The sequence below is a fragment of the Gorilla gorilla genome, chromosome 4 (genome assembly GCF_029281585.2).
Source record: "Gorilla gorilla gorilla isolate KB3781 chromosome 4, NHGRI_mGorGor1-v2.1_pri, whole genome shotgun sequence".
Classification (NCBI taxonomy): Eukaryota; Metazoa; Chordata; class Mammalia; order Primates; family Hominidae; genus Gorilla; species Gorilla gorilla.
This window is the reverse complement of record NC_073228.2, coordinates 10514368-10542345: the sequence shown is the minus strand read 5'-3', so window position 1 is coordinate 10542345 and position 27978 is coordinate 10514368. Positions and strand designations below refer to the sequence as shown.

Below are 27978 nucleotides of genomic sequence, written 5' to 3'. Positions count from 1 at the left end.
GCCTACGTCCTCCCCACCTGCTCCATCCTCCGTCTCCTGGCTCCTGGTTCCTGGCCACCTGCAGGAGGGAGCAGAGCCCCAGATCCACATGACCCTCTGTGGCTCAGCCTCCCTTCAGCGCCTTCCCCGGCCCCCTTCCTCCTGCTGCCCCTGTGTAGCTGTGGACCCTGTCCTCCGGCTCCAGCTGAACTTGGCCTTGCCCTTTCCTGAGCTCTTGCTCGGCAGGAGGACATTCCCGTCAAGATCAATTCCACTGCGTGGCGAATGCCTCGGGGCCAGGTCTGGTCCCGGGCCTGCCCTGAGGCTGTCTGGTTGTCCTGGAAGCCGCTGCCTGCATGGGGCACTGCTTCCTGTCCTGTGTGGCCGCCTCCACCCCAGGCCTCTGCGCCTGGGGTCCTAGAGGTTCCTAGATGTTCGGCTACCCCAGGCCCCACCTGCCTCCCACCCCCCAGGCTCCCACCCTGCACCCCCACCTCTCAGCTGCCCTCAGTACTGTCTCTGCCCACCGTGCCCTGCCCCTCCTGGGGCCTACCCCTGCTTGGCCCTTTGCTTGGGCAGCTTCTACAATCCCCAGTGCCTGCCCCTGCCACCCTGGAGTTCTGATCCCGGCGTCACATCCTCTCAGAGCCCCCGCGTGACTCTGCCTAAGTGGAGAGGGGTCCCCGACTGCTCCATGCCCACCTCTCCTTTCCTCCATGCCCCACACCAGCTGAGCTGTTCTTGGCAGCAGCATCTCCTGGGCCTGCAGCCCTTCTTGTCCCCTTCTATGACCTCCCAGCCCTGACCACCCACCTGGGTCTGTCCCACAGAGCCTGGCAGCAGCCCCTGCCCAGCCCCGCTGGCTGGCTTGCTTGGGGCCAGTGCCTTTCCCCTGATATCAGCCACCTTTCCTGGGAGACTGCAGGCTCCTGAGTCTGGGGGTGGAAATGTTCTGTCCCTTCCTATCCCCAGAGCTGGGCTGAGCCACGCTGGCCTCCGTCTCCTGCCCCAGTGCATAAGTGCCCATCCACGCTCAGGTGACGCGCACAGGCACGCATGTGTGGGTGTGAAGAGCTCTGCTTTTCCCCTAGGATTTCCCCCCCACACTGGAAAAGATGAACGGTTAACTCTGGGAAAACTAAGGAGGTGGCAGTGGTGAGAGGCCCAGCCAGGGTCTCTGGTCTCTTTATTAAAAATCAAGGTGTTCCCCCCACACTGGACCATGGCGTGGGGCCACAGGCTGCGTGGGCACCTGCCTGGGGGACATGGCAGCATCCCCTGGCCTTCGTGTAGCATCTTCAGTTGTCATGGCGGCTCCTGAGGCTGTGTGCGCTACACCTTAAAGGGTGTCAGAGCCCAGGGGATTGGCAGATGGCGCTGTCCTCTCCTGATTAGCGCCGCACGAGGTGGTGGGAGACAGAAGTGCGGGTGGGGCTCCTGTCCCCCAAAGGCTGGAGCTGCGCCGGCTGAGTGGCCTGGGGAAGGGGGGAAGTGCGTGTGAATGGAGGGAGGCAGCCCACAGCTGTGAAGGAGGGTTCTGGAGGGCCAGGAGCGGGCTCAGGGTGGGGGCCAGTTCCTTTTCATCTCGTGGCCCTGGCTGGGGCTGTGAGGCGACTCCCTGATTGTCCACGCGGGGTTGTGGGGGTGCAGCTAGGATTGGGAGCAAGAGCCAGTGGCTTCATCTGGGTCATAGAGCACTAGTGGGTGAGGAGGGACACCTGGGGAGGGCTGCCTCTCCCCACCCATGGGCCTGCTCCCCTTCCCACTGATCAGAGGGAAATCGGGCCCAGGGAGAAGGCCGGGTGCGAATCAGCTGCCTCACCCTCTGCGACGTCTCCATCCACAGGCCGGCCCTGCAAGCACCTCCCCAGCAGGCTGGGCTGTGCCAGCGAGGGGGAGACCATGGCCCTAGGACTCATGTCACCAGGCAACAGCGCTGCCTCAGGCCCTTCACATTGTGGGTTTTGCCTTCCAGTCTTCAGGCCCGGGAGAGCTCCTGGCCTCAGCGCCTGCCCGAGCTGAGGGGAGCATGCGTGATGGGGCCCTGCCAAGCCACCTTGGCTGCAGCTGCCCCGGCCTAAGATGGGGGTCGGTGGCCCCTCCTCTTCCCTCCCTGAGTCTAGGCCTCCCACCTCTAAAATGGGCAGTGGCCCTGCCCTGCTGGAGGGTCGAGTGGGACTGGGGGATGCAGTTGTGGCCCTGGTGCCCTCCCGGGAGCACTGTGGCCGTCCATGTCACCTGTGGGGGTCCTAGGAGCCTGCACGAGCTGCCAGAGGCACACGGCCTGTACACGCCCCTTCCCTGGCGAGACTCAGAGGCCTGGGGAGGAGGCGGCTGTGCCTGGGACCCTTGGTGGGGCCTCCCCCCTGGGCAGCAGGCAGCGAGACTCCTGAGGGCCCACCTCATGCCTCAAGCCCAGGCCCTCTCCTCTGTGTCCGTTGAGGGATTCTGTGGCCTTGAGGCCTTAGTCTGGCCATAGAACTAGGAAACCTGGGCCCTTGGCTCCTGTGCCCTGGCACGGGGGTCCAGTTGCCCCACTTACCCCTACCTGTGCAGGGGCTGGCATGGGCTTAGTGTGAAGGTGGACGCCTACCCTCCAGCGTGTCCTGGGGCGTTGGATGTAACTGGGATGGGCAGATGTGGACCTGCTCTGAGGCACCATGGGTCGAGGCACCACGGGTCCTGGCACCACGGGCAGTGCAGACGCTCTGGACCCCCAGGTGGGGCCCGGGTGCTGGGGGGCCTTCGTGGCCTTCCGGGTCTACTGGGCTCTGGGACTTCAGAGAGCTTCCCAGTGGCAGAGGGGGACTGGCCCAGGGGAGACACCAGCAGATCATGTGGGATGGGACCACAGAGCTGGAAGAGCAAAGATGTCCCCGTATCCCCCCAGTCTCGGGGCGGGGGTGGGGGCTCTCTGCCTGGGGTTGGGGGACAATGAAGCAGGCTATGCTTCCCCGGAGTCCAGGGGTGGGGATGGCCGCTCATCAAACACTCTGCTCCCCGGGGGCGGGTCTCAGACCTCTCTAGGTCCCTCCCATGGAAGGAGGGCTTCGGAGCCACACCTGGGTCTTTGTTCTCCATATGTCTGTGTGAAGGCCTGGGGCCCCGTGCGCCTCCCCTTGGGCCTGAGGGGTCCCTCTCTCTGGGGTCACGCTCCCTTGTTCTCAGTCCTGCAGCCGTCCTCTGCGTGAGCCCATTCATCACGTGCCTGCAGGTGCCTGTGTCCTGTCTCTGCCCCAGGCTGAGGCCGAGGGTCTGCGCCACCTGGGCATGCCCAGTGGGGCCCCAGGAGGACTCGCCACCCCCAGTTGAGCAGCTCCCCTTCTCGGCAGCTCCCAAACCCTGACCCCAGACAGGCAGCAGGAGCTGGACCTGCAGTCAGCCCAGGCCCCTGAGAGTGAGGCTGGGGAGACGGGAGGCACCGGTGCCCTGTGGGTGGGAGCACTGCTGGCTCCATCCTCCACTGCATTCAAATTGATCAGAGAGGGTGGGGTTGGGGGGGAACAGGGTCCTTGAGGTTGTCAGCCAGCCCCACCCCGCCTGCCTGCCTGCCTGCCTGCCTGCCTGCCTGCCTGCCTGCCTTCCTTCCTTCCTTCCTTCCTTCCTTCCTTCCTTCCTTCCTTCCTTCCTTCCTTCCTTCCTGACAGGCCTCTCTACCCAGCACCCACGAAGACGGGTGAGCTGCTGGCCACCCGAAGAGGGTGTGGGGTGGTCCAGGGTGTAGGTTTGGGGCATCCCAGACCTGAGGCCCTCCGGGCAGCTCCCCTTCCACTCTGCCCAGCCCACCCTGCCAGGGAGGCCTCAGCATAGTCCTTGAGCTCTGGGGGCCCCAACCCAGCCTCCCTGGGTCTCTGGGCCTTTGCCTCTACCCACACCTGCACGCCTCAGCAAGGTCGTTCCCGACAAGCCCCTCACCGCCCCGGCCCCTGCCCCTCCACACCCTGGTCACTCTTCCCTCCAGCTCAGCGCTCACCATCATATCCCTGCATCCGAGGGTAGCTTCGCCACAGGAAGCATTTGCATTCAGCGAGACACACAGGTGCACAGGGACCCAAGTGTGGCCACGATTAGGGCAGGACCAGGGCCCCGTGGCCTCCTGGTTTCTGGCTTCAGCTGGTGACCCCCGGGAGGCCTGATGGCAGGTCCCCCGTCCCCGGCCGGTGAGCTGGCTGTGGAGTGGCAGGAAAGAGCCCAGCTCTGTGGTCCCCCAGGATCCTCCGGATCTCCGTATTGGGACAGCTACCCCATCCGGCCGGCCCTGCCGTGGGCCCTGGTCACTCCAGGCCAGCAGGTCGCCTTGTGGGCAGTTTTCCTGGAAGCCAGTCCCCTCTCTGAGAGTTTTCATATCCCTTTGGGTATCCTAAAAATAAACTTTTAATTTATTTTAATTGAATACCAAAATTAAATTAAATTGTAATGCATTTTTGGGCTAACTCTTAAAAAGCCCTTAGTGTGTGTAAATACAGATAAAATCAAAGAAAATTCAAAAAGTGTATGTGAGGCCATGCCATCCTTCTAACAAGTTGAGAGTTTGATGGTAAATACTTAGCAGAAATCCAAAGTGTCTAAGTCTGGAGGGCCTCAGGTGGGAGGCGGCTGGGGGTCAGAGACCCCTTGGGGCCCGTCGGCCAGGGCAGGGAGCAGCCACCACGCTTCAGCCTGCGTTGCTGACTCGTGCACGAGGCAGGTCTGTCTGGACTCACCGACTCTCCCTCCTGGCCCTTCCCGTACCTTCCCGGGGGCTCTTTCCCCGTCCGCGCCCCCCGCCCCACCCTGTGGCTCTGTCTCTTCCCTGCATGGGTAGCTGGGGCTCTCTCCCACATTATCTCACAACTGGGTAGCTTAAAACAGCGAACATTGATTATTTCACAGCTTCTGTGAGTCGGGAATCTGACTCAGGGCCAGGTGTTGGCTGGGGCCTCGGACATATCCAGACCCAGCTGTGGGGAGTCCCCTCCAGAGGCCGCCCTCCGGCTGTCGTGGGTGTGGGAGTGTTGCTGGCTGCTGGCTGGAAGGAGAGAGTGAGAGAGCGCAGGACGGAAGCTCGGTGCGGGTGCGGCCTCACCTTGCGGGGGCAGTGGGTGGGTGTCACTTCCTCCACATCCTCTTTCTAGAAACGAGTCCAGGTCCCCCCCACACCAAGGGCCGATTACACAAAGGTGAACACCAGGGTCCAGGGTTATCAGGGCCTTCTCTGAGGTCCCCCACAGCAGTCATACCCTCCCCAACCCCAGAGTGGGCCATCGGGACCCCACCCGTGGCTGTGGCTGCCTCCCCTGTGCTGACCATGCCCTCCCCGGGCTCTGGATGCTGGCTGGGGGAGACCTGCCCTCGGGGGTTTGTGCCTCTCCTCTGCCCCATGCCCTCGGCCTCCTTCCATGTGACTTGGCCAAGTGTAAGCCCCAGGCTCACTGGAAGCCTCGCTCCCTCTCAGCCTCTGTACCCCCGTGCCAGCCTGGTCCTGGACATCTGAGGCGAGGCTGGCCCTGTTCGTCCCTCACCACTCTTCCTCCCCCTTCTGTCTTCCCTCCACACCACACCACCGCCTCCACTCTGGGCTGTCCCCTCCGCCGCAGCGGGCCCCTGGATACCCGTGGACCGTCCCCACCCTAGCCGGGGCAGTGCTGTCCACACAGGTGCAGTATCGTCTCAGCACCTGTGGGAGGTCCGTTCCCAGACGTCCTGCCTTGGTGGAGTGAGCAGACCCCGAAACAGCCACAAGGCCGCGGGGGGCTGCAGCAAGGTCCCAGGGCCCATGCGGGAGGCAGGCCGCTCGGACCACCTGTGGCTTCCCTGGACTCCAGGCTGGGCTCACGGCGCGGGTGCGTGACCCTGGCCTTTCATGGGCACTCAGCAACTGTTCATGTACCAGCCGGGTTAAGGTGTCCTTCTCTGGATGGGGCGCAGGGCTCACTATGGGGTGCTGGGGCGGCTGTGTCCTCTGGTCTAGGCAGCGCTTTCTCCTTCCGTTTCTGCATCAGCTGCCTGCCTGGGTGGGGTCCGCAGGTGCGTCAGCCACCCCGGGGGCTCCCCCAGCCCACCTTGAGCTGACGCTGGCAGCCCACCTGGGTGCCCTTGGGATGGGGACCTGGCTCTGGACCTGGCCTGCTGGATCCATGTGGTGTGAGCGTGTCTCTAGACTCTCCTCTGAAGCTGTGAGGGTGCCTTCTGGGCCCTGACCCGTGCCGAGGAGCCCCCGCACAGCACCCCAAGCCACCTGCCCAGGACCAGCTGTGGCCCCCTCGATGTCCCCCTTGGCAGCAGAGCGGCTCCTCCCAAGGCAGGACCTGTCCTGGGGCAGGGGCAACGGTGTGGGGGCACCTCCTTGAGCGAGGGCCAATGCCTGGCACCCTGGCCTCTGGGGCAGGTCTTGTCTGGGCAGCAGAGGCTCAGGACGGCGCTGGTTCTCCCAGTGGTCCGTGAGGCCGGCAGGGCATGTAGGCGGCCAGCATCACGGCCCGGACCCCACAGAAGCGGAGCTCGGGCTGCGGGGTTGGGTGCTGAGGGCACCAGGAGCTGCCGGACCTCACCAGGGCCTTTTCTTCCTCGGACCTCCCGTCCGGGCCCCAAACCCCCTCGGCCAGCCCCATCTACCCCATCCCAGAGGTCCCTGCCTGAGCCACCCGCCTCGCCCGCTCCCCTGCAGAGTTCCTAGGAACGCCGAGTTTTTACCTCAGAAGGCTGAGGTGAAAACTGAGATGAATAAGATGAACGTGTGTGTCGTGAGGGCGTGGGTCCGTGCGGCAGGAGCGCTGGCCATCGGGAGGGCCTGGTGTGGCCGTCGGGGGCAGGAGGGACCGAGGTTCCCCGGGGCTCGTCACAGCCTCACCACGTGTCCCCAACCCCAAGGCCCCGGGACGGGGTGAGGCTGGGGGCGGAGGCGGCAGGCACCCCCTGGGCCCAGCCGTGCCCACTCCCCTGGTCACTGCCACACCGCGCGGAGAAGTCCCATGTGTTCCCTGGATCCCGGTGTGGTCTCCGTCTCCCACCCCGGCCTGTCGCGTCCCCACCCGACTGGCCATTACCCGCCACGGTGTATTATCCTCACCAGCAGCTGTTACCCGCCCCGGCGTACTGTCCTCGCCAGCAGCTGTGCACTCTGCACGTTTGCCCCCTGGTTCCCACTGGACCTCTGCCCTTCCCGCCCTGGCCCTTCTTCCAGGGCCATCAGATGCTGCGCAGGGAGCTGGAGGAGGGCCCCTGGCCGTGCGACCCCCACCCTCTGAGATCCGTCCACTGGCAGCTTCCTGGTTCCTTCCTCTCCTCGACCCATCTTCCTGGACCCTGGGTTTGCCCATGCCTGGCTCGGTGCCACACAGCAGGGGACAGGTGTGCTCAGCCCCTTGGGGTCGCAGCAGGGTGCTGCCTGGAGGGGAGTTCCAAGGGGGACCTTCATTGTGAAGGAGGGCAGGCTGGGCTTTTCGAAGGTGGCTGGGTGTGAACCAAGCCTTGAGAAACAGAGTTTGGCAGGGGGCATACGTCCCCCTGGAAGGGTAACGCGAATGCGAGGCCCCATGTGGTTGGAGCCAGCTGTACCAAAAGCAGTTGGCTGGGAAATAACAGAAAATGGCACTTTAGTGGGGGCCAGTCCCTGCCCTTTCAGCCTGCAGTGACCTGTGCTGGCCCCAGCCCCTTCCTGGGATACTACAGCCTGAGCCAACCTCATTTTGGGAGTCGGGCTCTTGGCACCTGGTCCTTCTCAGCACCAGGGGCAGGAGTGACCTGAGTCCCCTCGGTGGCAGGTGGAGCTCTCCTGGCCAACATAGCCACCTCCATGCTGGATGTGGTGATCACAGCGTGCAAAGCTGTCCCTGCTCCCTGACCTACCCCCCAGCCCTGCTTAAGCTGACTGACACAGACCGTAGTTTCTCTCGCCTGGGTGCAGGGACCCCAGCTCTGGGGGCTGCAACTACCCACAGAACCATCAAGGACGGCCCAGGCTGGCTGTGGGCAGAGCGCCCCACCCTGCCAGGGAGACCATGGGCCTCACACCTCCAGGCAGGCCAGGCTGGGAAACAATGTGTGCATGTGTGTGTGTCCATGAGGATGTGTGTGTGTGCGCGTGTGTGTGTCCATGAGGATGGGTGTGTGTGCAAGTGTTTGTGTGTACATGAGGGTGGGTGTATGTGCGTGTGTGTGTGTCCGTGATGATGGGTGTATGCGCGTGTGTGTGCGTGTGTCCATGAGGATGGTGGTGTATGCGCGTATGTACATGTGCGTGTGTGTCCATGAGGATGGTGTATGCACATGTACGTGTCCACAAGGATGGGTGAGCACACAGGAGGGTGAGAGCCTGCCCCCCTGGCCATCCCGAGCCTGCACCTGCCTCCGCCCACCTTTCTTCAGCTGCTCTGGCACGGAGCCTGTGTCATTGACGTCGCCTGTGTGGGCCAGGTGGCAGGAGTTAGGAGCATGCTCACAGCCTGTGGCTGGTCCACTTGGAGGATGGGAGAGGCTGGCCAGCAGGGCCACATGGCTATGTGGACACAGGGCCAAGAGCACTAGAGTCTCCCTACAGCCTGGCTCTGTTGGGGCTCATCCTGTGGCTGCTGTGCCCAGGGAGGCCTTGCACCCCCATCCGTTGCCGTGTTGTCCCCTGCATGTCCACAGCTAGACTGGACACGTCCAGGGTCAGGGCAGGGGGTGGGGGCCCCGGTTGAGAGGCCGGAGTGTAGGAGGGCAGGTGGGTGTCCACGTGGCCTCCCTTGCTCTGCAGGGACCCGGGGGCCAAGGTGGATTCCTGGGCTGGGGTGTGCGTGCGTGTGCCCCTGACGTCTTCACCGGGGTGTCCGTCTCCCCGCAGCTGGCTGTCTCAAGATGGTGGGATGGGAAGCGTTCAGTTTGGGGCAAGGAGACTCATCCAGCTGCGGGGGGCGGCGCCGAGGGAGTGGCGCTGACCACCCTGGTTGCCTTCCCACGCCCCTGGCTGGCCGCCCCAAAGCCCTCCAGAGTGTCTTAGGGGCAAGGGGAGGTCCTGGCCACCCGCCTGCCCAGGAGAGCGGGTGAGAGACATGGGAGAAGGTGTGAAGAACTGGAGAAGCAGAGAGGGAGCCTGCCTGTGCCCCGCCCTCAGCCCCCACCATGGCTGCTCTGAGTCACTCGGCACAGAGCTCTCAGGGGAGGGAGACCGAGGAGGGACCCCATGGGGAGCGTCGGCCACCCCGCCCCCCGCCCTAGCCAAAAGGCTAAATTTACCCTTTTAATAAGAACCAGACTTATATCCGATTTTCCTTTTCTTTTATTAGTTCTGGGCTGTCGGTGGCTGAGCCCATCCTGTCATCATCACCTCCCGGCCGTTTCCACGCTGATTGGGTTGGGTACACAGCAACCACAGAGTTTTCCTATTAAGGCCTGAGAGACGCTGCCTCTGGGCCAGCACAGGCTTCTGGAAGGTTCTCCTGAGCCAGCCAAGGGGCTTCCCGGGTGACGTGCTCCTGTTCCTGGGCGGGCGCCCCTCCCACAGGCTGCTGCAGGTCCTGGGCTGAGCTCATGGCTGCATGCTCTTGGCCTTCCCTGCAGCCCCTCCCTTGCTGCCCCCACACTGCTTCCCATCCTTTCGCGCCCCGTTTTTCTCTGTTACTCCTTTCTCCCTGTGCCCGCCTCAGTCTCCACTTGTCCAGCCGCCTTCGTGGAGCCACGGGTGGTGGGGAGATTTGGTGGCCCCAGGGGGCCAAGGCACCCTCAGACACTTCCAGGCTGTGGGGGCAGAAGAGGCAACAGTAAGCAGGGCGGGCCCTGTGTCCACCAGGTGTGGAGGGAGCAGTGCTGGACAGATGGACATCTGGTGGCAGCAGGTGTGCCGTCGGGACAGAGCGCCGCCCCGAATCTGGACAGTTTGCGGGCCCTGGAGAGGGCTTCAGATTGGAGAGGGTTCCAGGACAGCCCGAGAAACATTGGGTCCTGCTTCTCCACCACAGAGGGGAGCTGGGCCTGGCCACGTGACCTGTTGGCTGCCCCCCAGAATCTACAGGACTCCCAAGGGCCACTTTAGGGTCTGGGGTCTCACTGCCCCAGGAGACGCAGCTCAGAACTGAGCAGCTGTGCCGGGTCAGGGGCTGGTTCCCATGCAGCAGTGGGCTGGGGGGCTGGAGCTGCAACTTGATGGAGATCTGAGGCCCCCCTCTACCACCAGTGGGCTGGGACATGCCCCGACCCAGGGCAGCTGTTCATCCCGGTGCCCCTTCAATGCCACCTTTTGCACAGCGGAGGCCAAGAGCCCTTGCCAAGGTTCAGGTCAGTAAGTGGATAAGTCTGGTGGAGGCCTGAGTCATCTTTGAGGACTTGCCCAGCTGTGTGGCTCCCATGCCCGAGAACAGAGTCTGCCAAGGTGCGCACACCCACAGATGTAAGTGTGTGTGTGTGTGTGTGTGTGTGTAGCCACTCATCCCAGACATGTGAGCACAGTCAGACCTTGTGTGCACACCCATAGTCACGTGCACACGCCCAGAGACAGGTTTGCACAGACACACCCCGTGAGTCTCACACACAGTCCCTCCCCTGCCTCTGTGCAAGTGTGAGTGTGTGCAAGTGTGAGTGTGCGCAAGTATGAGGTGCACCCCACATCTCGAGTCTGGACCGCTAGTGATTGCAGCCAGGGTGGGGGAAGCATCACTGGGTTGTATCTGGGGGTTGAGCCTGCAAACACCTGCACACCCAGCATGCACCTGCCTGTCTCCCAGCCACATCTGCACACTGGGGTGGCATGTGGCTGGGTCTGTAGCCCCTGCCACAGCAGCTTCTGGTCTCCTGGTGCGGGCGGCGGTCCCAGAGTGGCCTCTCACCCCAGGCAGGGCCTGGTCTCCCCACCCCGTCCCTCGTTCCTCTTTCTGGGCAGCCAAATGGTCAGATGCTACACCCCTGCCTCCAAGCAGGCTGCACCTCCCCTCTGCATCCACGCAGGAACCTGTGCAGGGCGGCTTCCTCCCCCCACTTTCCCGGAATGAGGAATGTGGGGCAGGGCCAGCAGGGGGGCTGCTCCTCCTTCCTGCTTCCCCTCCCGTCCTGCACAGCTCCCTTGGGAGCCTGGCTCGTGGGAAGGGTGCTTGGGACCGCCCATCACTCCATTCCCAGCCACTCCTGGTGTCCCCCGCCTGGGCGGGCCCTGTGGGGGGCGGGGAAGGTGTGGAGCGGAAGCCAGTGCCGAGGGAAGAGGGGAGCCTGAGTGGGTGTGGGTCGGGGGTGGGAGCTGACGCAGGCGGTGGGTGCAGCCGCCAGACTCGGAGCCGGGGAGGCCCATGCCAGCAGCCCGGCAGCTGGGCTTCCGGAAGCAGCGGGAGCCGGGAGCCTGGGAAGGGCCTCGCTGCTTCTCTGGAGCTGCCGCCATCTCAGCGAGGCTTTTTTTTTTTTTTTTTTTACAACCCATTTCACAGTTTCCAGAAAAGGAGGATGCTGTCTCGGCGGCTCACTTAACTCAAAACAAATGCTCGCTCTGCCGGCTCCGCGCCCGCCTCTCCCGGCTCCCGGGCCCTGCCGTCCTCTTGTTCCGTCTGCCTTCAGTCTGGTGCCACAGGGCGGAGCAGGGTCAGCCTGGCAGGAGAGTGGGGTGGGGCACAGTGGGCACCTGGCCATCTGATTGCCCAGGCCCACCCTCTGCTGGATGGGGGCTGCTGGCACGGGCTGCTGGACCGACCCTTACAGAGGGAGTGGCTCTCCGGGGAGTCCTGGGCTCCAGGGTCCCAGCATGCTCTGTACCCCTCAGGCTGCCCAGCATGTGTTGCCCTTCTTAGCCATCCATGGCAAGGAGCCTGGCAGACAGGTTGGCAGGAGGCAGGCTAGCTCCCATCGGCTGTCCTGGCCACTTAGGGCCACCTCTGCTGTAAGCCCATGTGGCTAGCTCTCACCTACTGTGTGCCGGCCTCCCCACACAGCACCCCTGGGCCGGGGCCAGGCTCACTGGGCACCGAGACTCCAGCCCAGCTGTTGTGCAGCTGTTGCCCAGTCCTCCCGCTGCTGGGCCACCCTGGGACAGCAGGTCCAGGCACAGCCTGCCTCCTGGTCTAGTTGGCTGGACCTTGGGCTCCAGGTCAGACTGGCCTCCCAGGGATGGGGCTGTGCCCGAGGACCTGAGCCACCTGGGGGTGGCCATAGCCCTCCTGGTGGTGCTGTCTCCCGAAACCATTTCCTCAGCTAGCCGGGCGCCCAAGCCAGGCCTCTACAGCATCTTGGGCAGAGCTGAGGTGGCCCTGGAGCTGGGGCCAGAGCCCGGTCTGGATCTAGAGCTGCAAACCCGGCCTGGGCCGGCTGGGCAGTGGGGGCAGCCGACTGGAGGCCAGTGTGCACTCCTCGGTGGCCCCGCTGACACCGCATCCCGCTTACTGTCCCTTCCCCAGGAACATCCTAAACTCATGCTGCATCCTGTGATGAGAGCTGATGGGAAGCCTGGCAGAGTCGCCCCAGGCAGGCTCTGTGTGGGGCCAGGGTGCCCTGACCATGCACGCGGGTGGGGACAGGCCGTGTTCAGCCCCCAGCGGAGCACTTGGGGCTGTGGGCCTGGACCAGCAACTTAGACTCGGTCATGCTCCATCTCTTACCAGCCCCATGGCGGGCCCACGACCGACCTTGGGAGCATGGTGGCACTACGTCACATGAGTCTGAAGCCCCAGGTAGGGGAGGTGCCACTGCAGGCAGTGCCAGGATGGGGCACTTGGTCTGAGGAGGTCTAGGTCAAGACCCCCTCCCTGGCCCCCAGCTGCCTCTGCCTGGGCTGGTAACCGCAGCACTTGGTAGACAGGGACTTTGTTCCCGGCTGGCCTTGGCCCACGCGGTCTGGCCCTGGCCGGAGCCCAGGCTACACTCGGCTCCCAGGCAGCTGAGGCACAGGCTCTGTCTGGGGTTGGCCACTGGTCGGCGGGGGGCGCTGGGGAGGTGGCAGCCTGGTCTGCCCATGGCTCTGCTGGCCAGTCACGGTGCCATCCCCAAACACCGGGAGGCAGGGGTGACAGTAGAGGCGTGATGCTCTGTCCTGGGGTTTCCCAGGCTCCTCGGGAGCTGAGTGGGATAGGGAGGGCCTCAGGTGGCCGGCAGTCCCGTCCCCCACACTCGCAGGGGTCACCACAGTAGTGACCACCTGGCAGGGCCTGCAGAATCTGCTTCCAAGTTTCAAGCCAAGGCCAGGACAGTGGGGGAGAAATCCACGCCTTTAGAGTAAGCATCTGAGAGCCCCCAGCCGTGTGCAGGGCCCGTGCTCACGGGGCAAGGGGGATGCCGGGCAGAGGCTCTTCCCCTGCCTGGTCCCGTCTCCGAGGTGCTGGCCTGCTGAGCAGCCAGTGAGACGCCCTGGCAGCAGCTGCCACCAGAGCCAGGATTTCCAGAAGCAAGAGGCCACCCCAGTCCCTTGGGGGGGATTGTAGGGTCTCTCATGGTAGGCTCAGTACGCAGGATGCCTGGGCACGGAACTGGAGTGTAGCATGCGACCCCGTGTGATACTGGAGAAGGGTATTTGCAGCTGTGCCCAGAAGTGGTCCCAGAAAGCTCATGCGAGGGCCTCAGGGCCGGGGTCTCGGGTGACTCCGCTTCCTCTCGTGATTTTTTTTTTTTCTTGGAGGCGGAGTCCCACTTTGTCATCCAGGCGGGAGGGCAGTGGAACAAGCTCTGCTCACTGCAACCCCTGCCTCCCAGATTCAAGCAATTCTCCCGCCTCAGCCTCCCAAATAGCTGGGATTACAGGCGCGCACCACCATGCCCGGATAATTTCTGTATTTTTAGTAGAGACAGGGTTTCACCTTGTTGGCCAGGGCGGTCTTGAACTCCTCACCTCAAGTGATCCACCACCTTGGCCTCCCAAAGTGCTGGGATTACAGATGTGAGCCACCGTGTCTGGTCTCTCTTGTGCTCTATTACCTGAGCTTATTATGGTGAAAATACAAAGACATGATGTTTGTATGACAAGGAGACAGCAATCCAGGTGGCCCGTTTCCAGAATGAAAGGGAAAAAGAAGTGAAAGAGATCCCCAGATCAGCAGCCCTGCCTGACTCTGGGTACAGACAGCACTTTGGGACCCCCAGCTTGGTGAGGCTGGTCAGGTGCAGGGAGGGGCCAGGCTAGAGCCCCCATCCCCTTCCCTCTCATTCCCCAGACTGTGGGGCCGGAGACCCTTCCTCAGTGGGCTCAGATAAGGCAGCACAGCAGGGTCCCCCAAGTCCGGAGACAGGCTGGTTGCCCACTGAGGGCCCCGTGGGACACCGGGGTGTGTCCTGCTCCCGCCTGATGTGGTGTGGGAGAGCTCAAGGTACAGGGTTCTCAGGCCAGGATCCTGGAGAAATCCCTTCTCCAGACCCAACTTTTGGACTTAGTTGCTTCCCACCATCCCGAGGAGGAAAAGGCGGGAGGGACTTCCCCAGGAGGGTGTGGGGGTGGGAAGGCCTCGGGGACTCGAGGCGGGCCTGGGCGAGGCGGCGGCAAGCTTCCAACTCCGAGGGGAGCCGACACTCACCCCACAGGCATGCCCCAGTGTCCCCAAGCAGGGGAAGCCAGCACTTCCCTTCCCAACCCAGAGTCCCCTCCCTGGCCGCCGGGCCTGTGGTCTGGCCCCGGCCCATGGCAGTCCCAGCCTTGTGGGCCGGGAAGCCCCTGGCTCTCGGGCACCTTCGCCCCCTGCCCTGGGCCTGGGCCTGGCCCTGCTCCACAGTCCCTTGGGCCGGCTCTTCCTCTCCACCCGCCCACCAGCCGCAGAGGCCAGCTCACAGCCCACGTCCCCCACCAGCACTCACAGACCCCACCTCTGCTGCCATGACCGGGAGAGGCCCCTTGAGTCCACGTGGCTGCGTTCGCACACGAGAGGGGAAGGGGCCTTGGGGGCCCTGGGCTGGGAACTGGCTCAGCACAGCAGGAGCCTGCCAGGGCCCTGCAGGGCAGCCCCCGCCGCCCCCCTTGCCCCGCCGCCTCTGCTGAGTCACCTCATGTCTGGGAAGTTCCCAGGGCCAAGCCAGGCTGGATGAGGCATCAGAAATTCACAAATTCCCCCTGCCTCCCGGGCAGGGGAATGGCTGTCCTGACTCACCTCGGGCTGGGCCCCCGCAGACCCCACTATCCCCACGCTCAGCCTCATACCCCTCTTTCCCGAGGGGGCAGGCCCCCCGCCCCGGGTTCCTGGAATGGTCCCAGGCCAGGCTTGCTGCCCGTGGGATGGAGACGACAAGGTGCCAGGGTGCCTGGCTGGAGTGGGGGCCGCTCAGTGACAGCCTCAGACCACCCACGGAGCAGCAGGGCCACCGTGTGCAGAAATGTGTGTGTGCTGTGTCCTCCGTGTGCAGGAGCCGATAGGGCAACTCTGGGAGGCTCCCTCGGGCTGGCGTTGGCCACTGGACTTGGGCAGAGGGGGGCACAGCTGAGGGGCCATAGGCAAGCATGCAGGCGGGCCGATGGTCCGGGAGAGCTGGGCTGGGCGGGGCCTGGGGCCCTGGGGGCTCACCATTTCCCACACTCAGGCTGCCAGGAGAAGTGCGGGGTATCCTGGCGGTGCCCAGGAAGGAGCCTCTCGCGGCCTCCACCTGACCCAGAGGTGAGCGCCGTCCGCCGCTCTGTGCCAGCCCAGTCGGGGCCCAGCCCCAGGAATCCTGAAGGGATTTTAGAAGCAGATCCGTCCTCAGCGCCACCCTTCCTTCCTCTGTCCCCCGCCCTCGGTCTTCCCCCTGGCTCAGTTTCTCCCTCTGCTCACCTGAGACTGGGGCACTCCTGTCTGACAAGTCAGTTTATTGGGCCTGGGTAGAGGGATGAAGACCCCACTCAGGAGAGAGAACAGCTCCTCCCAGTGCTGCCTGGAGCGGCCGAGACTGTGGGGCCCGTGGAGCTGACACAGGGCCTGTGGCTGGGGCCCCGCTGACCCTGGTGCCTCATGTATCACCTTGACCTTTTTGGCAAGTTCGCCAGTGTGTGAGAGGCCTTGGAGCTGCCCACAGCTGTGGGCTGGGAGAGTCAGGGTGCTCTCCCTGTGAAGAGGAGGCCCATCCACAGACCCTGAAAGTTGATTTGGCATGGTACCCAGCACCTACCTGGGTGGTAGTGGTGGTGACAGTGATGGTGGTGGTGGCGAGTGATGTGGTTATTGATGGTGATTGGTTATTGATGGTGATATGGTTGTTGTGGTTGGTGATGGTGGTGGTGGTGGTGGTGTTGAATGTGGTTGGTAATGGTGGTGGATGATGTGGTTGGTGGTAATGGTAGTGGTGATGTGGTTGGGGGCATGGTGGTGGAGGTGATGTGGTTGGTGATGATAATGTGGTTGGTGTTGTGTGGTGGTGGTGATGGTGATGTGGTTGGGGTGGTGTTGATGTGGTTGGTGGTGGTGGGTGATGTGGTTTGTGGTGATAGTGCTGGGTGATGTGGTTGGTGATGATGATGTGGTTGGTGACAGGTGATGTGGTTGGTGGTGATGATGATGGTGGTAGGTGATGTGGTAGTAATGTGGTTGGTGGTGATGTGGTTGGTGTGATGTGGTTGGTGTGATGTGGTTGGTGGTGATAGTGGTGGGTGATGTGGTTGGTGGTGATGTGGTTGGTGTGATGTGGTTGGTGGTGATAGTGGTGGGTGATGTGGTTGGTGATGATGTGGTTGGGGGTGATAGTGGTGGGTGTTGTGGTTGGGGGTGATAGTGGTGGGTGATGTGGTTGGGGGTGATGGTGGGTGATGTGGTTGGTGTGATGTGGTTGGTGGGTGATGTGGTTGGTGGTGATGTGGTTGGGGGTGATAGTGGTGGGTGATGTGGTTGGTGTGATGTGGTTGGTGGTGATGTGGTTGGTGATGATGTGGTTGGGGGTGATAGTGGTGGGTGTTGTGGTTGGTGGTGATAGTGGTGGGTGATGTGGTTGGGGGTGATAGTGGCGGGTGATGTGGTTGGGGGTGATAGTGGTGGGTGATGTGGTTGGTGGTGATGTGGTTGGTGGTGATGTGGTTGGTGGTGATGGTGGGTGATGTGGTTGGTGGTGATGTGGTTGGTGGTGATAGTGGTGGGTGATGTGGTTGGTGGTGATAGTGGTGGGTGGTGATGTGGTTGGTGGTGATAGTGGTGGGTGATGTGGTTGGTGATGATCTGGTTGGGGGTGATAGTGGTGGGTGATGTGGTTGGGGGTGACAGTGGTGGGTGATGTGGTTGGGGGTGATGTGGTTGGTGGTGATAGTGGTGGGTGATGTGGTTGGTGATGATGTGGTTGGTGGTGATAGTGGTGGGTGATGTGGTTGGTGGTGATAGTGGTGGGTGATGTGGTTGGTGGTGATAGTGGTGGGTGATGTGGTTGGGGGTGATAGTGGTGGGTGATGTGGTTGGGGGTGATAGTGGTGGGTGATGTGGTTGGGGGTGATAGTGGTGGGTGATGTGGTTGGTGGTGATGTGGTTGGTGATGATGTGGTTGGTGGTGATGTGGTTGGTGATGATGTGGTTGGTGGTGATAGTGGTGGGTGATGTGGTTGGGGGTGATAGTGGTGGGTGATGTGGTTGGTGATGATGTGGTTGGTGGTGATAGTGGTGGGTGATGTGGTTGGTGGTGATAGTGGTGGGTGATGTGGTTGGTGGTGATAGTGGTGGGTGATGTGGTTGGGGGTGATAGTGGTGGGTGATGTGGTTGGTGGTGATGTGGTTGGTGGTGATGTGGTTGGTGATGATGTGGTTGGTGGTGATAGTGGTGGGTGATGTGGTTGGTGGTGATGTGGTTGGTGGTGATGTGGTTGGTGATGATGTGGTTGGTGGTGATGTGGTTGGTGATGATGTGGTTGATGGTGATAGTGGTGGGTGATGTGGTTGGTGGTGATAGTGGTGGGTGATGTGGTTGGGGGTGATAGTGGTGGGTGATGTGGTTGGGGGTGATAGTGGTGATGATGTGGTTGGTGATAGTGGTGGGTGATGTGGTTGGGGGTGATAGTGGTGGGTGATGTGGTTGGGGGTAATGTGGTTGGGGGTGATAGTGGTTATGTGGTTGGGGGTGATAGTGGTGGGTGATGTGGTTGGTGATGTGGTTGGGGGTGATAGTGGTGGGTGATGTGGTTGGTGATGATGTGGTTGGTGGTGATAGTGGTGGGTGATGTGGTTGGTGGTGATAGTGGTGGGTGATGTGGTTGGTGGTGATAGTGGTGGGTGATGTGGTTGGGGGTGATAGTGGTGGGTGATGTGGTTGGGGGTGATAGTGGTGGGTGATGTGGTTGGGGGTGATAGTGGTGGGTGATGTGGTTGGTGGTGATGTGGTTGGTGATGATGTGGTTGGTGGTGATGTGGTTGGTGATGATGTGGTTGGTGGTGATAGTGGTGGGTGATGTGGTTGGGGGTGATAGTGGTGGGTGATGTGGTTGGGGGTGATAGTGGTGGGTGATGTGGTTGGTGATGATGTGGTTGGTGGTGATAGTGGTGGGTGATGTGGTTGGTGGTGATAGTGGTGGGTGATGTGGTTGGGGGTGATAGTGGTGGGTGATGTGGTTGGGGGTGATAGTGGTGGGTGATGTGGTTGGTGGTGATGTGGTTGGTGGTGATGTGGTTGGTGATGATGTGGTTGGTGGTGATAGTGGTGGGTGATGTGGTTGGTGGTGATGTGGTTGGTGGTGATGTGGTTGGTGATGATGTGGTTGGTGGTGATGTGGTTGGTGATGATGTGGTTGATGGTGATAGTGGTGGGTGATGTGGTTGGTGGTGATAGTGGTGGGTGATGTGGTTGGGGGTGATAGTGGTGGGTGATGTGGTTGGGGGTGATAGTGGTGATGATGTGGTTGGTGATAGTGGTGGGTGATGTGGTTGGGGGTGATAGTGGTGGGTGATGTGGTTGGGGGTAATGTGGTTGGGGGTGATAGTGGTTATGTGGTTGGGGGTGATAGTGGTGGGTGATGTGGTTGGTGATGTGGTTGGGGGTGATAGTGGTGGATGATGTGGTTGGTGGTGATGTGGTTGGTGGTGATGTGGTTGGTGATGATGTGGTTGGTGGTGATAGTGGTGGGTGATGTGGTTGGGGGTGATAGTGGTGGGTGATGTGGTTGGTGGTGATAGTGGTGGGTGATGTGGTTGGTGATGATAGTGGTGGGTGATGTGGTTGGTGGTGATAGTGATGGGTGATGTGGTTGGTGATGATAGTGGTGGGTGATGTGGTTGGTGGTGATGTGGTTGGTGGTGATGTGGTTGGTGATGATGTGGTTGGTGGTGATAGTGGTGGGTGATGTGGTTGGGGGTGATAGTGGTGGGTGATGTGGTTGGGGGTGATAGTGGTGGGTGATGTGGTTGGGGGTGATAGTGGTGGGTGATGTGGTTGGTGGTGATGTGGTTGGTGATGATGTGGTTGGTGGTGATGTGGTTGGTGATGATGTGGTTGGTGGTGATAGTGGTGGGTGATGTGGTTGGGGGTGATAGTGGTGGGTGATGTGGTTGGGGGTGATAGTGGTGGGTGATGTGGTTGGTGATGATGTGGTTGGTGGTGATAGTGGTGGGTGATGTGGTTGGTGGTGATAGTGGTGGGTGATGTGGTTGGGGGTGATAGTGGTGGGTGATGTGGTTGGGGGTGATAGTGGTGGGTGATGTGGTTGCTGGTGATGTGGTTGGTGGTGATGTGGTTGGTGATGATGTGGTTGGTGGTGATAGTGGTGGGTGATGTGGTTGGTGGTGATGTGGTTGGTGGTGATGTGGTTGGTGATGATGTGGTTGGTGGTGATGTGGTTGGTGATGATGTGGTTGATGGTGATAGTGGTGGGTGATGTGGTTGGTGGTGATAGTGGTGGGTGATGTGGTTGGGGGTGATAGTGGTGGGTGATGTGGTTGGGGGTGATAGTGGTGATGATGTGGTTGGTGATAGTGGTGGGTGATGTGGTTGGGGGTGATAGTGGTGGGTGATATGGTTGGGGGTAATGTGGTTGGGGGTGATAGTGGTTATGTGGTTGGGGGTGATAGTGGTGGGTGATGTGGTTGGTGATGTGGTTGGGGGTGATAGTGGTGGATGATGTGGTTGGTGGTGATGTGGTTGGTGGTGATGTGGTTGGTGATGATGTGGTTGGTGGTGATAGTGGTGGGTGATGTGGTTGGGGGTGATAGTGGTGGGTGATGTGGTTGGTGGTGATAGTGGTGGGTGATGTGGTTGGTGATGATAGTGGTGGGTGATGTGGTTGGTGGTGATAGTGATGGGTGATGTGGTTGGTGATGATAGTGGTGGGTGATGTGGTTGGTGGTGATGTGGTTGGTGGTGATGTGGTTGGTGATGATGTGGTTGGGGGTGATAGTGGTGGGTGATGTGGTTGGGGGTAATGTGGTTGGGGGTGATAGTGGTTATGTGGTTGGGGGTGATAGTGGTGGCTGATGTGGTTGGTGATGTGGTTGGGGGTGATAGTGGTGCGTGATGTGGTTGGGGGTGATAGTGGTGGATGATGTGGTTGGTGGTGATGTGGTTGGTGGTGATGTGGTTGGTGGTGATGTGGTTGGTGGTGATGTGGTTGGTGGTGATAGTGGTGGGTGATGTGGTTGGGGGTGATAGTGGTGGGTGATGTGGTTGGTGATGATAGTGGTGGGTGATGTGGTTGGTGGTGATAGTGGTGGGTGATGTGGTTGGTGATGATAGTGGTGGGTGATGTGGTTGGTGGTGATAGTGGTGGGTGATGTGGTTGGTGATGATAGTGGTGGGTGATGTGGTTGGTGGTGATGTGGTTGGTGATGATGTGGTTGGTGGTGATAGTGGTGGGTGATGTGGTTGGGGGTGATAGTGGTGGGTGATGTGGTTGGGGGTGATAGTGGTGAGTGATGTGGTTGGGGGTGATAGTGGTGGGTGATGTGGCTCGTGGTGGTGGTGGTGGTGATGTGGTTGTGACAAAGATGATGTTCTTGGGTTTGCAACAGCAGGAGGGTGTCAGTACCAGGACACCTGGGGCACCAAAAGGCTCAGGACTCTGAGTGTGGCAGTCAAAGGCCTATGTGGGTAGCCTTTCCCATCATCGGTTTCTTGGATATCGAAAGTCAAAGGCTCCGGGGGAGATTGGGGCCTGAGAGTCCCCTGTGGAGAAGGGCTGTGGTGTTGCCCCTGCCCTGCCTGAGGCCACACCCTGGGAGCTGCCCCCAGACTCACTCTTGCCCTGTGTCCACAGCCAGCAGCCGCCTGATGGGAAGTTCTCCGGCCTCCTCGTTCATGGGCAGTTTCCTCACCAGCAGCCTGGGCTCGGCAGCCTCCACGCACCCCAGCGGCCCCAGCTCCTCCCCCCCTGAGCAGGCCTACCGTGGCTCCCACCCCGCCACCTCCCAGATCTGGTTCTCCCACTCCCACGAAGGTAAGTTGGCGGACTGGGCTCCCAGCGACGCCCTGGTGGCCAAGAGACTGACCCTGGTGCCCGGGCCAGGGGCAGGTGAGGGGCTCCCATCGTGGCCGTGGGAACCTGGCCGGTGGACGGTGACAAGCAGGCTCGGGTGGGGCTGCCTCCCTGCCGAGGAAGCCCCGGGGGAAGTGGTGATTGGTTGGAAACAAGGGCGGCCTGTTCGGCAGTGGTCCTGGCCAGATGTGTGCTCCAGATGGGCAGCAAGGGGAAACAGGGGGGCCAGGAGGGGCTCTGGGGAGCTGAGAAAATGTGGAGCACAGCTGGGCCGGCCGGGCTGGGCTCACCCTCACAGTGGCCGTGCCCCACCTCCCCAGACGCTAGGAGGCGGGCTCCAAATGTGCCAGCTGGAGGGGGGGGCCGGGGCAGGGAGAGCTGTCAGCGCACACAGGCTGCCACCCAGGGGCCTGTCCCAGGACAAAGAGTTCCTCCCAGGCCACCTGCCTCCCCGTGGAACACAGCCCTGGGCACACAGTAGGTGCCTCACGAATATTGGCTACTCTCAGGCTGCTTGGCCAGCAGGAGACTCCTGGAGGCCCCCCTGGCCTTTCCCTGACAGGGCACCCCTGCCCGGATCCCCGTGCTTGCTCAGACCCCTTGCCCTGCAGCCTAGGAGGCGGCCCTGGGCCCCCATGTCCTTGGGCCCACAGTTGCTGGTATTCCCTCAGCCACCCCAACCCTACAGCGTGGGAAGGGTTAAGCTCCCCCCGCCCCCCGCGGCTGGCACGCAGAGAGGTAATTGCAGTTGGCAGTGGGCACACAGGGCTCTCCGCTCCTGGCACCCAGCACTGCCGTAACTCAATGACTGCTGAGCGGCGGGCGTCGTGTTTACAGAGCGCCACGGACCCACACACCACGCCACCGCCCCGTTCCAGGCAGGGAGATTAGCACCCGGCACTGCTGGAAGCAGAGAAACCTCTCTTTGTGCAACAAGAAAGGGGCTGTTTTCCAAACAGAACAGGTGACGAGTGAGGGACAGTTGCTGAAATAATCTGGGCTTTCGGCTCAGGGCGCACATGTTGGGCAGGCGATAAGGAGTGGCCTCTTCCTGGGTGCAGGGGAGGCCGCTACCTTGGGACGCGGTGGGCAGCATGGGGTCCTCGGTCCAGACTCCCCTGCCCAGACTCCCCTGCCCCTTCCTCCCACCCCTGCACTACTAGCGGCCTCCTGGAGGGGAGACCAGGCTGACCGTGGCTCCGGGGCTGGCTGTGGGGGCCCTGCCTTCCTGGCTCATACGCCCCACCCCGCCTCAGCCTTTTGTGTCTGTGGGCAAACGCCCCGGCCAGCCACAGCATCTGGCTCCCAGGATGTCTGTGGGAGGGAGGAGGGTGGCCTGGCACGGGGGGAGCAGGAAGGGGAGGCCTGCGGCAGCCGTGGTGAACCCCCCACAACAGACGTAACGGCCGCTGCCTGTTCCTGGCCCAGCCACAGGTGCACAGATCCACCTAGGACCACTGACTTGGTTTCCCCTCCTGGCAGTGGTGGCCCCTAGTCAGGGCCCAGAAGTGGCACCAGCCCATCCCCAATGCTCTCTGCACCAGGAGAGAGCTCCTACCCCACTCCCTCCACCCACCCTGGGGGACCGAGCTCCTACCCCGCTCCCTCCGCCCACCCTGGGGGACCCCAGCAGCAAGGAGGGCCGTTTGTGGGTAGCACCACCTGCCTTGGAGCCCCCGTCCCGCCCCTCTGGGGGCTGCTCAGAGGGTGGGTGTGTGGTGGCCCACAGGCAGACAGCACCCACAACGGCCTCTAGACACTCACTTCCCCTTGTGCCAACGGCTGCCTGGGCGGAGCTGCCCACATCCCACCCCGGGGACCCCCACCACTTCTCAGCCCCTCACATGGGGCCCAGCATCGGTGGGTTCCATCTGCTCCCGAGCCCTTGGGAGTCCCCCTGGCTGGGTGGGAGGCCAATGTCCTGCCACAAGTGTCAACGTGAGCCCCTGGCGTCTGGGCCTCTGAGCCCCTTCTGTCTGCGTCCCAGGGAAGTAGCTCCTCCAGGCGGGGGTGGCCTGAGCCGGAGGAGAGGACAGTGCCCACGGTGGCCCTGGCTGTGTCACACCGAGGAGGTTCAGCTGTCCACCCTGCTGGACCCCTGGCACCCTGGCTGGGCAAGATGCATCTCCCGCTGTCCGTGTCAGGTGGGGGCGGGCATGTGTGCGGGACAGTGGGCTGGGTGGACCAGCACGGGTGGAGGCAGGACAAGGGGGTGCAGGGCGTGGCCTCTGAGCCGCCCACCTGGGCCCCAGAATGCAAGGCCCACCCGGGGCTGAGGATGGGTGTGGGTGCCCCCTGAGGATGGCAGAGCCTCCAAGGCCACACACCTGCGAGGCCCGTGCTCCAGCTTGCTGTCCCCTGCTCTGCCTTCAGTTCAGTTGTCTCACCCCCCGGGATCCCCTCCCCTCCCTGCGGGGGTTCCCTGCCACGCAGCCGTGCTCCCCGACAGACCACATGGAGCTGCCGCGCTGTGAGCTGAGCGGCAGAGGCCAGGGCGGGCGGGCCAGGGTGAGAGGCTGGCTGGCTGCCCGGGCAGCATGCCTGGCTGCTAGTTTGACAGGGTGCCAGCTGGCTCCCCGTGCGCCGGGCCTGTTTCTCTGCCGTGTGTGTTCATGGGGGAAGGGGAGCGAGGTGGGTGGGGGGCACGCGACTCGGCCGGAGAGTGGGGCCTAGCAGGCACAGCGGGCTGCCTGGGCGGTCGGCCTTGCCCACGTTTCCTTCTAGTGGCCCAGGATGGGCAGGAGGCAGGTGCCCGGCCAAGCCAGCTTGCCACCCCCTCCCCAGCCCAGGGCTTTCGTTGAGGGTAGGTAGGCCAGGGTGGGGCAGGCCAGCAGGAACCCAGGTTGGGGTAGCCCCAGGAACCCCCCATGCCAAGCGGGGCCTCCTCTCTCCCCATCTGCAGGGCAGCCCCTCGAGCGGGCCAGGGCTTCCTGCTTCCCCAGGGGAGCAGCTGGGGGTGCAGCAGAGGCAGCCTGGAGCTGGAGGAGCTGCCCGGAACATCTGGCCTGGGCAGAGCCTGTCTGTTCAGCTCCTCCCGGCCCGCAGCTCACCCGAGGCTTGGGCTCCCACCAGCGGTGGGCCTCTCTGGGGCTTGGGGTGGGGGTAGGAGGCGGAACTGGCCGGGGGCAGAGGTGAGCTCCTGCTGGGCAGCCTGTCCTGGGCGGATGAGGATGAGAGCAGGGGTGGGGGCACGCACAGCTGGCCCTATTGTCAGCAGGCCTGGTCCCCTCCCTCCCCACCGCGCCCCCCAGCTGTCTGGCCAGGACCACCTACAGGGCCGATGAAAGAGGATTCTGTTCCTGGGGGGCTCAGCTGGGAAGGGGTGGGGGCAGGGGCTGCTGAGCTCCCCACTGAGGCCACTCGTGGTCTCTTGTGCCACCTGGGGGGAGCCATGGGGGCGGCGGGCACACACACACGCGCTGGCTCTCCGCCTGGCCGGCCTCTTGGTCAGAACCACGCCCCACCAGCGGCCACTTCTCACTGGGCCTGGCCAGCTCCCGGGGGTCCGGGGCATGCATGCCGAGCACTCCCTGCCAACGGAGCCCCGCAGCTTCCTGCATCCTGCCAGCTGCTCCTCTGTCCGCTTCGTCCCCTCTGAGGTCTCAGGACTCGCTGGTGCTGCTGGGAGTGAGCAGGAGCTGGGACCACATCTGTTTGAAGGACAGAGGTCCCACCAGCACCCACCCACCCCGAGTGTCCTCAGAGGTACTGGGGCCCCAGCTCCATCCTTCCTGTGATGCCTGCCAGGGACCTGCTGCTTCCTCCCAGACCCCTTCAGCTCCTCCTTCCTCTCCTGGCCTCGGTTTCCTCGGTGGCTAAAACAGCCTCTTGGTCTGTCTCCCACAGGCCCGCTGACCACCCCAGCACTGATGTTTCTACCTGGGCTCACTCCAGGACCCCCGCATCTATGTGGAGGGTGTGGCCCTTGCCCTGCCTAGACCTGCTGTCCCTGCCCATGTGCGAGGGAGAGCTGGGCCAGTGGGGACAAGCTGGCTCTGCTGGGATGCGAGGGACCGCGTGGGGGTCCCAGCGTGGGGGTGGAGGGGACAGCGTGGGGGTCCCGGCGTGGGGGTGGTGGGGACAGCGTGGGGGTCCCGGCGTGGGGGTGGAGGGGACAGCGTGGGGGTCCCGGCGTGGGGGTGGAGGGGACAGCGTGGGGGTCCCGGCGTGGGGGTGGAGGGGACAGCGTGGGGGTCCCGGCGTGGGGGTGGAGGGGCTCTGCTGGGCCGGCTACCTCCCGCCAGCTTCTCTCAGCCAGAGGGCGGCTGCACCATCCAGGCCTATGATCCCCGCTCTGGAGGTGTCCTATGGCTTTCGGGAGCCAGCCCTCCCATACCCTCGGCCCCTCACCGTGGCCTGCCCTGGTCGTCCACCCTGCCAGGGTCCCAGCCTCCTGTCCCCACTGGAGTCTGCCCTCAGGCCCTGGCAGTTCCTGACCCCCAGCCCGCTGAGACTTTATGAGCCTCATGTTCACGGCCTGGCTGAGTGCTGCCAGTCACTGTTGAGTGCAGGGGTTTCATCCCATGGCCATGGTGACCAGTACCCAGGTCCACGCCTGGCAGAGGGCTGTATGGAGGTGGCTAGGGGAGACACAGACTTGGGGAAGCCAGGATAGGGACATCCCAGGTGGCAGAACCTGGGAGGTTGGGGAGAGGGCCACCCCTGGTTTGGATAAAGGGCCTGGTCCCTGCAGCTTCAGGGTTCCCAGGGCCAGCCCTGGCTTGAGGTTGGGCAGGATGACTGCACTTCTGTTATGAGCCTGGCCCTGGGATGGCACCTGCCTCCCCCTGGCAATGCTGCACAGCACAGTGGTGCTTGCGCCCATTTTACAGCTGAGGAAACTGAGGCTGAAGATTGTGTGTGACTGAGAGCCTGTCCCCTCATCCCCTCCCTGCCCTCTGACCTGCCGTGCTTTGGAGTGGGTGTTCCGTCTGCCCCGCAAGCTCCTGCTCTCCAGGAGCCAGGGACTTAGCCAGGGAGTTGGGCTAGAGGCTGCTCTGGGACCCAGGAGGCTGCACCCGAGCCCCTGCGCACACCCAGGCACCGCAGGACAGGGCAGGACTGTGGCAGATGCAGCATGGGCCCCTGCTATGTGCAGGGCAGGTGGGCAGGGCAGGGGTCTTCACAGACCCGGAGCTGCCTTAGCTTAGAGTTCATATGCCCAGCCTCAGTTTCTCTATCTGCCACACCAATGAGAACAGCTGTCCAGACCCCATGTGATATAGGCACAAAGAGCAACTTCCCTCCCATGTCCTGCAGCAGCTGTCCACTGCTGGGGCCAGTGGCCTTGGTCACTGGGGATGGGGTGCGGCCTTCGTAGGCTGACATCTCTGGATCTGACCGATGGTGCAGCCGCCCTGGCAGGTGCACCGTCTACTGTGTGCCTGTGTGTGGGGCTGGCCAGTGTGGTGCCTGTGGCCCCGGTACAATGACCTATGTGTCAAGGATGCTGCCTGGGGAACGTGAGGAAGGTCCTGGTGGACAGGCAGAAGGGAGCTCCCTGGTAGCCAGGGCTGATGTCCAGGGTGCCGGCGAAGGTTTTGGGGGTCATGTGGTTGCTTCTAGCTCCACGCTCCGAGAACTGTCCATTGCCCCCTGTGGCTTGAGAGCGGCCCCAGCCTCGGACCCACCCTCCCTCTGATTGCCGGGCCCACCCTCCCCCCCAGCCTCGGACCCACCCTCCCCCCCAGCCTCGGACCCACCCTCCCTCCCATCGCCGGGCCCACCCTCCCCTCCAGCCCTGGACCCAACCTCCGTCCCCAGCCCTGGACCCACCCTCCTGGGCCCACCCGTTCCCCTGAGCCCCAGACCACCCTCCCTCCCATCCCCGGGCCCACCCTCCCCCGCATCCCCAGGCCCACCCTCCCCCCCATCCCCAGACCCACCCTCCCCCCCATCCCCAGACCCACCATCCCTCCCATCCCCAGGCCCACCATCCCTCCCATCCCCAGGCCCACCCTCCACCCACATCCGCAGGCCCACCCTCCCCCCCATCCCCAGGAAGGCTGCGCTCCTCCCTGTGGGGTTGGTGCCTGGATCCTGGGCAGGCTGCCCGCTGCGTTCATTCTGGAGGCTCCCATGGGAACCTGGCACCTGCTCCCGCTCTTAGCTACCTTGCTCAGCCTGGGAACAGATGGAGCTGGCCCGGCCCGCCCCTGAGGCAGCTGTGGGTCACCACTTGGGCCAGTTCCCTGCAGGCCTGTGGATGGGGAAGAGGCTGAGCTTCCGAAGCCTCAGGGGGCCCCAAGGATTGGGCACTCCAGCTCCAAGAACGAATCTCCTGCTGTGCCCCCCCCCGCAACCACTCATGTCCCAGGAGCTGCACTTTGAAACACAGCCTAGACACCCGGGGGCCTGCCCACCTGGGGTGAGGGGCCTGTGTATGGGAGCAGGGGTGTATGGCAGAGAGCAGACAGGACTAGGGAAGGGGCCGCTGCAAGGCTGTAGGCCCTTCCGGCCCTAGAGTGGGAGTGGGAACTGCCCACAGCTGTGGTCACTGCTGAGGCCCCTCCTGTGCCCAGGGCAGGTGTCGTCAGTCCACCGAGGTCCCCGTGTGCTCAGGGCAGGTGTCATCAGTCCACCAAGGCCCCTGTGTGCTCAGGGCAGGTGTCATCAGTCCACCAAGGCCCCTGTGTGCTCAGGGCAGGCATCATAAGTCCACCGAGGTCCCTGTGTGCCCCGGGCAGGTGTCATCAGTCCACCGAGGTCCCTGTGTGCCCCAGGCAGGTGTCATCAGTCCACCGAGG

The 27978-nt window shown here is 62.9% G+C and overlaps 1 protein-coding gene across 7 annotated transcripts in view; it reads left to right on the top strand.

Moving 5' to 3' along the window:
* BAHCC1 (BAH domain and coiled-coil containing 1) overlaps positions 1 to 27978 on the top strand; it is a 76061-nt gene that overhangs the window by 15569 nt on the left and 32514 nt on the right. For all 7 annotated transcript variants that reach the window (XM_063705999.1, XM_063706001.1, XM_063706002.1 and 4 more), the window contains exon 3: positions 21014 to 21193. In XM_063705999.1, coding sequence (XP_063562069.1) covers positions 21014 to 21193 — 180 coding nt within the window. The remainder of the gene's footprint in view (positions 1 to 21013; positions 21194 to 27978) is intronic.